We start from the raw sequence: 10900 nt of genomic DNA, 5'->3' as shown, positions 1-10900 counted from the left end.
TTTTTTTTTTTTACAATGTGTAGTAGAGCAAGAGTTGTATTTCACACACCCACTTTTCTCCTCCCCTTTTAAAAACCTCCTCCAAAGCCAGAGGGGAGGGGCATGGTTGTCCTGGTAACAGGTCTAGCCCTAAATTGCTGGAGAAAATTACGCCAGAGATTGCCACTGTGAGTGTTCATGTGACTGCTCTCAATGCCTGTCCGTCTGGAAAGTCTGTTTGAGGGGCAATTCGACACAATGAGCATTTCTGATGTTGTGTATTTGTTTATGCCAGTGTGCATGTCTCTCTCCCAGGTTCAGGTTTGTTTCTAGTTTGTTTGCAGGGTTCAGAGTTGTTTGATTAAGCAGTAAGACCTGCGGGGGTGTGGCATATGACCAATATATCATAGCTATGGGTTGTTCTTAGGCCAAATGCAATGCGGAGCGCCTGGATACAGCCCTTAGCCGTGGTATATTGGCCATATACCACAAACCCCCGAGGTGCCTTAATGCTATTATAAACTGGTGATCAACGTAATTAGAAGAGTAAAAATAAACGTTTTGTCATACTAGATAATTAGATAAGAATGAGTAAGACAGAGCAAGACTGTGGTGTGGCTTGGTGTGATCCATTCTAAACAGTTCAACATTTTCACTGGTGCAAATCAAGCGTGATCCATCTCGCCCTTTACGTTTGCATGTCCCGATATGTACTTTTCCGAACATGCACAGGCACGTACGTGATATTTGGCGAGTGCCAACGTGTGCAGCATGGCAGGCCTCTCCACCCCTCCCTCTCCTCCTGTTCTGTTTTTCTCTCCTCTGCTCTGTAGCTCTGGTGTTGGGGCACTGTGGCACATGGAAACGAGGATATACGTGTTTGAACAATGAGCTCGTCTTTGCACCTAGCACGGTGCCAGGATCCATATACCACACGCACACTTGAATGCGAACACACATGCATGCTTAACTAGAGCCGTTATACAAAATCTGTGTGTGTGTGTGTGTGTGTGTGTGTGTGTGTGTTCATGCATGCATGTGTTTGGCTGTGTAAGTATATGTTCTATTGTAAAAGTGAGAGACAAGGGAGTGTTTTTTTGTTGTATTTATGGGGCTGTGGATATCCACATAGAGCAAAGCATTTGTAGAATATAATGACAAGAGCTCACTTTATCACTGTTAGCCTTGGAAGGCATTCAGGATTGACACCTTGACCTGGTAGTTATTTGATTATGTTAGGGTTAGCAATCAAGTTAGCCAACCAAGTTCCAACTTCAACACTTTTACCTTCGCTGACTCAAACATCTTAAACATTTTGTGTGTGTGTTTGTGTGTGTGTGCTTTTGTGTGTTTATGCATGCATGTGTGTGTGTATGTGTGTGCGTGTAATCCTTCACACCTCCTGAACTTGAAAGTTTGACCTCCTGTCACGTTCGTTGAATTGAGGAGACCAAGGCGCAGTGTGATWTGAATACATTCTTCTTTAATTGAAGAAAACCACTAAACAAAGTAACAAAAATGAACGTGAAGCTATATAGAATGAGTGCTGACACAGGCAACTACACATAGACAAGAACCCACGAAACCAAAAAGGAAAATGGCAACCTAAATAGGATCCCCAATCAGAGACAACGATAAACAGCTGCCTCTGATTGGGAACGAATTCAGGCCACCATAGACCTACAATATGCCTAGACTTACAAACACCCCTAGACATACAAAAACCCTAGACAATACAAAAACAAGCATACCCACCCTCGTCACACCCTGACATGACCAAAATCATAAAGAAAACATAGATAACTATGGTCAGGGCATGACACCTCCCTGCTTTCTTATATTTGAATCACCTTTCCCTACTTTGGAAGCATGACGCTCCTATCCTGTCATTCATCCAATGTGTGTGTTTCCTCCTACAGTCTTTCAGATGTCTCATTTCATCCCTCTCTTTCAGACCCCTTGACTTTTTCAACATTTTGTTACTTTACAGCTTTATTCTAAAATGCCCTATATTGACAAAGTGAAAACAGGTTTGTAGAATTTTTTTGCAAATGTATTAAACATAAAAAACAKAAATACCTTATTTACATAAATATTCAGACCCTTTGCTATGAGACTTGAAATTGAGCTCAGGTGCATTCTGTTTGCATTGATCAGCCTTGAGATGTTTCTACAAGTTGATTAGAGTCGTAAATTCAATTGATTGGACATGATTAGGAAAGGCACATACCTGTCTATATAAGGTGCGAAGGTTGAAAGTGCATGTCAGAGCAAAAACCAAGCCAAGAGGTCGAGGGAATTGTCTGTAGAGCTCTGAGACAGGATTGTGTCGAGGAACAGAACTGGGGAATTGTTACAAAACATTTCTGCAGCATTGAAGGTCCCCAAGAACACAGTGGCCTCCATAATTCTTAAATGGGAGAAGTTTGGAACCACCAAGACCCTTCCTAGAACTGGCTGTCTGGCCAAACTGAGCAATCGGGGGAAAACGGTCAGGGTGGTCAGGGAGGTGACCAAGAACCCGATGGTCACTCTGACAGAGCTCTAGAGTTCCTCTGTGGAGATGGGAGAACATTTGAGATGGACAACCATCTCTGCAGCACTCCACCAATCAGGCCCTTATGGTAGATTGGCCAGACGGAAGACACTCCTCAGTAAAAGGCACATGACAGCCCGCTTGGAGGTTGCCAAAAGGCACCTAAAGGACTCTCAGACCATGAGAAACAAGATTCTCTGGTCTGATGAAACCAAGATTGAACTCTTTGGCCTGAATGCCAAGCGTCACATTTGGAGGAAACCTGGCACCATCCCTACCGTGAAGCATGGTGGTGGGAGATTCATGCTGTGGGGATGTTTTTCAGCTGCAGGGACTGGGAAACTAGTTAGGATCGAGGCGAAGATGAACGGAGCAAAGTACAGAGAGATCCTTGATGAAAACCTGCTCCAGAGTGCTCAGGATCTCAGACTGGGGCAAAGGTTCACCTTTCAACAGGTGAATGACCCTACGCACACAGCCAAGATAATTCAGGAGTGGTTTTGGGACAAGTCTCTGAATGTCCTTGAGTGGCCCAGCCAGAGCTCGGACTTGAACTCGATCGAACATCTCTGGAGAGACTTGAAAACACCTGTCCAGCAACGCTCCCCATCCAACCTGACAGAGCTTGAGAGGATCTGCAGAGAAGAATGGTAGAAACTCCCCAAATACAGGTGTGCCAAGCTTGTTGTGTCATACCCAAGAAGAGTCGAGGCTGTAATCACTGCCAAAAGGTGCTTCAACAAAGTACTGAGTAAAGGGTCTGAATACTTATGTAAATGTGATATTTCCGTTTTTAAATTTTTGGAAATTAGCAAAAAAAATATGTTTTTTGGTTTTGTCATATGTGGTATTGTTTGTAAATTGATGAGGGRAAAAATACTATTTAATACATTTCAGAATAAGGCTGTAACTTCACAAAATGTGGAAAAAGTCAAAGGGTCTGAATACTTTTCGAATGCACTATATCTCCCCCCTCATTTTAATTGTCTACTTTTCCTCGTCTATGTTAAGGTTGGATTTCCCATGTTGGTCCTGTCTCCCCTCTATCGCTTGAACGTGCACGACACTTGTGTACACACGTTTTTAAAAAAGCACGAACTCACACACACACATCCCATCATCGCAAATGTTATATTGTGAATAAAATCCGTTCCAAAGGATGGTGTGTTCCTTACAGATGGGTACATTTGTAAAGAGCCCTCTGCTGGTTAAGCAATATAAAAAAAACACTCCGTTTTTATCTTCAGATCTCTGTGTCAGTGTGCTGAATATATACACCATGAAATATTGACCAGGGCAAAGCACTGGATACTTTTCAGGTTTTATAGAGATCCATTTATACATCTGAATGACATAAGCATATGCAGTAGTAAAACACGTTACCATGTCATGGGGTTTTTATTGAAAGGAATGAACAAAGATAATGGGGATAATAGCATTCCTCAGCTCCAAAAAGATCCAAGCAAAGAGCWAAGTCCAACTCTAAAAATCTATCGGAAAGTCTTGCCTTTCTGGCAAGGTGTCAACCATTTATCTTCAACGTGAACATCTCACTCTCTACAACTAGGAACCAAGTAGCACGTTCAACAACCGCGTCTTCACATCTTTACGACGTAAACAAACGTGTTACAACAGGCTGGATGGATTAGGCAAACGTGGATTTTGTCTAATAGTCTTCCTGTGAACTGTAACGGCTGGCTATTGGCCAGCTGCCTTCACCCATGGGCCACTTGGCAAGTTCGGTTGATCAGCAGGTTTTCATTTTGAATATCACGGAAACCCCAGGCACACCTGTCTTTGTCGAAACAGCAGTAAAAAAAAAAATATATATATTCACATGAATTCTAAGAGTGGAGCAAATAAAAAAATAACTCACAACAATATGTTCATACCCTATGATCATAGGGTTGCTGAGAAGGTACAACCATTGTTGGTGCCTTTATCTATTGACTATTGGAATAACAGAAGACACAGGAGCTAGAGTTGCACTCCCATGTATTGTATCTACTATCCTGCCTTGATAACAAACTAGTCTCCCCCACCCACAAATATAACTAGACTGTAAATATAGAAAGTCTCAAAACTCTATGAAAAGTAGTGCACCTACACTGAGATCTGGTGTTTTGGAGGGTGTTTGAATATAAACCCAACATACTGTAAGTGTTGTAATGCACAGAATGTGTTTTAAAACACCCAAAGTGGTTCTTTTTGTGTTTTTCAGCATGGTTGTGAAAACACTTTTGGAGGGTTTCAGTACATGTAAAAGGCAGCATCAAAACACAAAAACAGTTTCTCACACAATCAATGGTTTAGAAATGCAAATGGTTTATAGCCTAAATATTGAAAATAAGGGGCTATGGAGATTTTTGGTGGGTGGAATTCCACCCCCMAAAATGTTCAATGCTTTATTTAGACAGCTTAGAAACAGGAGGAGCAATAAGATGGTACAATTCATTGGATTTTTTCCCACTCAACCACACTGACTGACTCACTTGTGACTGACTGACTCATGTACAAATAATATTGAGTAGTTATTTATGATGCAAGGTGATTTGTAGATCAGTCAGGCTTGACTCACCTTTAAYGTCGGCTGCAACGTCAAACGTTGAGAGGTCAGTCTGACGTCAATCAATAAAATGTATTTATAATCCACTTTTTACATCAGCAGATATGACAAAGTGCTTATACAGAAACTCAGCCTAAACCCCCAAAGAGCAAGCAATGCAGATGTTGAAGCACGGTGGCGAGGACAAACTCCCTAGAAAGGCAGAAACCTGGGAAGAAACTTAGAGAAGAACCAGGCTCTGAGTAGTGGCCAGTCCTCTTCTGGCTGTGCCGGGTGGAGATTATAAGAGTATATGGCCATTAAGGCCAGAAGTTCTTCAAGATGTTTAAATGTTCATATCTGACCAGCAGGGTCAAATAATAATCACAGTGGTTAGGTGGTTAGTACAACAGGTCAGCACCTCAGGCGTAAATGTCAGCTGGCTTTTCATAGCCGAGCATTCAGAGGTTGAGGTAGAGAGGTAGAGAGAGAGAGGTAGAGAGAGAGAGAGAGAGAGAGAGAGAGAGAGAGAGAGAGAGAGAGAGAGAGAGAGAGAGAGAGAGAGAGAGGAGAGAGAGAGAGAGAGAGAGAGAGAGAGAGAGAGAGAGAGAGGGGGTTGATACAGCAGGTCCAGGACAAGGTTCCATAACCAAAGGCAGAAAACAGCAGAGCCCCACTGGATCAGCAGCACGACCAGGTGGACTGATGCAAATTAATGTTCCTTTCATTTCTTTAATTTGATGACATTCTGAAAGATGTCTTTAATGATCACGCCTTCCAGCACACACGGGATAGAAATTATGGAAATGTAATGTTMAGTCAATTTTAATGCGTAGTGCAAGTCAATGCCAGTCAGTGCTGTTTCAGGACAAGTTTTTTCAGGAGCATGGCCTTTTTTCTATTACAACATGTTGGATGACTGTCACTAATATTCCATTCACCCAGTTCAATGTAACATCGATAGGTTTAGGCTACTTMATGACACTCAAATCTTCCCTATACCCATCATGAGGTTGCGACAACCTTACCTATGAATGAAAGTTTACAACGTAGGTGCACACAGGTTGTGAGAAAATGTTGACGTGCCTTGCACACTCTTGCCTGCATCTAGCTGATATAGGGGGTARTCATTAGTTTCTATTGGACAAATTCCGGTATGTTTATCCCGTTTTATTCCGTTTAAGAAAAGTTTTTCAACAGAATCAGCAGAATAAATACACCCCTGATCACACATAAACACAGTTCACTTTCATAACAGACACGTTGTATTCCTTCTCACATCTATTTGCTCTCCGCCTCTCACCTTTTCCCTTTGTCGCTTGTGGACGTCAATGCACAACACATCAGTTGTGTGACCAGGGGGGAAAAACTTGCCAAGCCATATCATAACTGCTACACACAGCTTACATCGTCATTACCGTATTAGTCAATATAGCTAATAGAACTAACGCATTAGTAAACCTGCTATAATCATGCAGTAACGTTGCAGTTTAGCACTTACAGTGGCGGGCCTCGATGGAAATAAATTAATAAAACCAAAAGCTTACCTTGACTTGGAAGAGTTCCAGTGTTGTGTTGGATAGTCATAGCCAGCTAGCTAACATATCATCCCTCTGTTTGAGCAGGGTGTTTGAGTAGGCTAAACTAGCTAGCTGCATTTGCTTGCTAAGTAAGTAAAAACTGAAAGTGAAAAAAWTGATTATATCTCTCTCTATATCTCTCTCTTGCTTCTCCTTCATTTTGGAAGAAATTAATTTGTTCAACTATTGTCTTTATCTTTGAGTCAACTACTTACCACATTTTATTCACTGCACTGCTAGCTAGCTGTATCTTTTGCTTTCAGTACTAGATTTATACTCTGATCCTTTGATTGGGTGGACAAACTGTCAGTTCATGCTTTCAAGTGCTCTGATAGGTTGGAGGACGTCCTTTGTTGTCCTCCAACCTGTCACAATTACTGTGAAAGTCTATGGAAGGGGCTGAGAACGGTAATTTACAGTACTGTAGCGTACCACATCAAAGGACAATTTTGAAACAAACAAAAAACTGTATAACCCACAGGCAAATACTGACTGGTTTTTCAATGGAATGTATTTCCCATTCAAAGCCATGACCACCATGACTAAATCCCTGTTTGTACCTGATGCTAACATGCGTCCTTTGTCCTGATCTTGTCCACATTCTAATTGTGCCTACATTTTCAGAAATGCGTCTACACATGGTAATAAAATGTGTCTCTTATCTGTCCACTTTGTGACCTGATTTCTTGATCTCTCCCTTGTATGCAAATTCTTTGAGAGATATTTTTTCAAACTAATATTTATAAATACAGTATTGATGGCCTGAGTCGATGGTGCCATCTGTTAATGACTTTAGAGGGCTGGATAATGATGATTTAAAAGGTTTCACTGTCAAGATCTGACTACACTTGTAAAAGATCCAGACACAATGCTTGCCTGATTACCTCTGGAGGTGGTCAGGAAGATCAGATCACAATCAGATAAAAATGCATTAATAGTCTACACCTGTCTTAAAATGTGGGCACAATCAGAATGTGGACAATTTCAGGACAAAGGACGCATGTTAGCACCAGGTAGGGCTATAAATGGGACTCTGTTGTCTCTACCTTCTTGCCCTTTGTGCTGTTGTCTGTGCCCAATAATGTTTGTAACCATGTTTTATGCTGCTACCATGTCGTGCTGCTGCAATGCTGTGTTGCTACTATGTTGTTGTCATGTTGTGTTGCTACCATGCTGTGTTGTCATGTGTTGCTGCCATGCTAAGTTGCTGTCTTAGGTCTATCTTTATGTAGTGTTGTGTTGTCTCTCTTTCGTAATGTGTGTTTTGTTTATTTTTTTCATCCACAGTCCCCTCAGGAGGCTTTTTGCCTTTTGGTAAAGGCACATACCATGATAAACTCTAACATTTCTCAGAGACATTATCTCCCTATCACTAAAATAGAATGTTAGGAACAATCCCATCCTATGTGTAAAATGCTACAGTCCACGACAATCATTACAATCAATAATTGATGTAACCTGTGAAGAGGACAAACATCTAATTCAAMACTGTTGACCTTCCTGAAGTGGAATCCTGGTCCCGGAACGATAACATTCCCATTGTGAATATCTGGTCGTGCATGCAGACATTCAGAGTTTCCTGCTCCTCCCTTACCCCCCCGATCTGAAAAAAATGAGGGGAGAGAACAGGAAGAGCGGATTCCACAAGCTCGGCTGTGGGGTGAACTGGGAAGTGCCTCCCCCCTCACCCCTCCTCTCCGTTGTCTCTGTCTCCGTGGAATTTGTGTGGAATCCTGTAGTCTGGCAGTGTAGCCTTTGGGTGACCCTGACATTGACCACAACTCCTCCTGGTCAGTTCAGTTCAACTGTAAACACAACAGAACCGGGCCAGTGAGACCATATTGAACATTTCTCCACAGTGGTGTGTACGATTCAAAATGAAAGACTTTTCAACTTACCTGTATGGTATTTTAAATCTGTCAGCTGGACATGTGTATATCATTTGTGTGTGTGTGTGTGTGTGGTGTGTGTGTGTGTGTGTGTGTGTGTGTGTGTGTGTGTGTGTGTGTGTGTGTGTGTGTGTGTGTGTGTGTGTGTGTACACCAGTGAAGGCTGCTGAGACGGCTCATACAAAGTGTATGGAAGTGCAATGAAATGGAATGGCATAAACCATATGTTTGATGTATTTGATACCATTCCACTGATTCCGCTCCAGCCATTACCACGAGCCCGTCCTCCCCAATTTATGTACCACCGATCTCCTGTGTTGTGGACGTGTTTAACTATACTTGTGGGGACCCTAAACCGAAAAAAGGGAGTTAGGTTAGAATTAGTGTCAGGGTTAGGGGTTAAAGGTTTGTGTTATAAGTTAGGTTAGTTAGGTTTTTGGGTTAAGGTTAGGTAAAGGATATGATTTTATAATAACTTGTGTCCTCCCACAAGGTTAAATAAGTCTGTATGTGTGTATGTGTGTGTGTGTACGTGTGTGTGTGTGTGTGTGTAGAAAAGACATCACCTGCCAATAGCACATAATTGGCAAGGTACTGTTACTGTAACTCAGTTACTGTAACTCTGTTTTCTTGTAGTGGAGTAGGCATATGGTAAAATAGCACATCCTTGTGTCAAGACAGCTCGTCACAATCAATTATGGCCTTCAAGGTCCAACGTTGTTGAAAGTTCAGATAGAAATATCTTATGTAGAACAAACATGCTTCTCTGACATTTAGAATGAAGCGTCGTCATGTATCAACTGTAAGACAAATGTCATGACGTTTCTATCTTCAATGTTCCACAATGTTGAAGCTCAGGTTTTCTTTTTCTATCTGATACTTCATTGATCAACTCATTTCACTGATCGCCGGGAAGTTCACTCACTAGGCCCTGAATTGATGATCGATCCAAAAGTAAAGATCTGAAAATACACCTTTCATCTCAGACAAATGTACCTGTTGTCTCTTTCCTCTTAGGAATTGATGTTTCCTCTTGAGAATGACGTTATCTTAACCATAAATGTGAGAGTCGACACTCGACAGCAATATTGTAGATTGGCCAAGGTCACTTTTCATGATATAAATTATTTATTTACATTACAGAAAAAAGACCCCACCAAGACAATGTAATAACTATTGGAAATAGACCCAGTAATACATAACCAAACAGAGCTGTACTGTAGTACCATAGATTCCTCTTAGTGACCTATACCACAGGTGCAAGGCATCACGTGTAGACCCCCTCCCGCCCCAACCCCCTATTGGTTCTACCCCTAAAAACAACCAACATTCCCCCACGAACATCAGCTAGCCCACATCTACAGCCCCCCCATTGTTTCCCCCCCATTGTTTCCCCCCCAATCCCCATTGTTCAATTCCTCATGATCGGGGTCGGCGAGTTGGGGATTGTGCGACCTCCTCCGCTGGTCTCTAGTGGAGTAGGATTAAGTTGCTCCTAGATGCCGATCTAAGGTCAGTTTTGCGTTTTGTCCCCCTCCCACCACCCACTCCCTTATAGTTAATTCAGGGATTGTAGGAAAGAAGGGTAAAGCTGATCCTAGATCTGTGTCTATGGTGCAATTTGGACCCAGAGCGGAGCGGGTCTTAGGGTTTCCCCCATTGTGGGGGGGCTCAGTCAGATGAGGCGGGTGGAGGCGCGCATCGTGTTCTCTGAGCTGTAGTGGGTGGCGTTCTGCTTCTGCCGATTGACCCTGTTGCTCCGCGGGCACTTCCTGTCCAGACAGGAAGTGGAGTAGAGGACAGGAGAGGAGAGAGATAGATAAAGAGAGAGACAGAGAGACAGAATGCTAAGTAATTTGCCCTATGTTCAGTATCCAAGGCCTTGATGGTGAAACTCATAGTTTTTTTTTTCATTATAAAGAAATAGATCTTATTTATTGAACCCAAGTTGTTTTAGTAGCTGGATTCCTCATATACTTGAAGATGCATTAATAAGTCAAGGGGATTGGGGATTGGATTGCTTTGGAAATGCTTGTTATAAAAAAATAAGATAGCCTTCATTGCCACCTAGTGGAGCGGTTAATGACATGCATGTCCACAGAGAGAAGTGAGAAGTCTGAATAAAAGCTTATCTGCCAACAATATATTACTACCAGAGAGCACTTGTTCAATCCAAATAAATAAGTTCAAGTGGACTTATATTTTTTAAACAAAAGATGACTTATAATGCATTATATTTAGGGCTGTCAAACTATTTTTCTTTAAATAATCCAATGAACTCGCAGGAGTTGCAAAAAAATTGCTTAAAGTGAGCTGTAATTAAGATTTTTCATACAAGAAAACAAAAATCCCGATGTCTTGATTTTGTCTA

General features: G+C 41.9%; 1 protein-coding gene across 1 annotated transcript in view; it reads right to left on the bottom strand.

The window, feature by feature from the left end:
• Positions 1-9922: 9922 nt before the first annotated feature.
• Positions 9923-10900, bottom strand: part of LOC111972604 (tomoregulin-2-like) — a 198923-nt gene continuing 197945 nt past the window's right edge. The window contains 1 exon segment of the mRNA XM_070446709.1: positions 9923-10301. Coding sequence (XP_070302810.1) covers positions 10205-10301 — 97 coding nt within the window. The 3' untranslated portion in view covers positions 9923-10204.

This window comes from Salvelinus sp. IW2-2015, linkage group LG2 (assembly GCF_002910315.2).
Source record: "Salvelinus sp. IW2-2015 linkage group LG2, ASM291031v2, whole genome shotgun sequence".
NCBI classification, from domain to species: Eukaryota; Metazoa; Chordata; class Actinopteri; order Salmoniformes; family Salmonidae; genus Salvelinus; species Salvelinus sp. IW2-2015.
The sequence above is the reverse complement of the archived record's forward strand: the minus strand, read 5'-3'. Positions and strand labels throughout refer to the sequence as shown.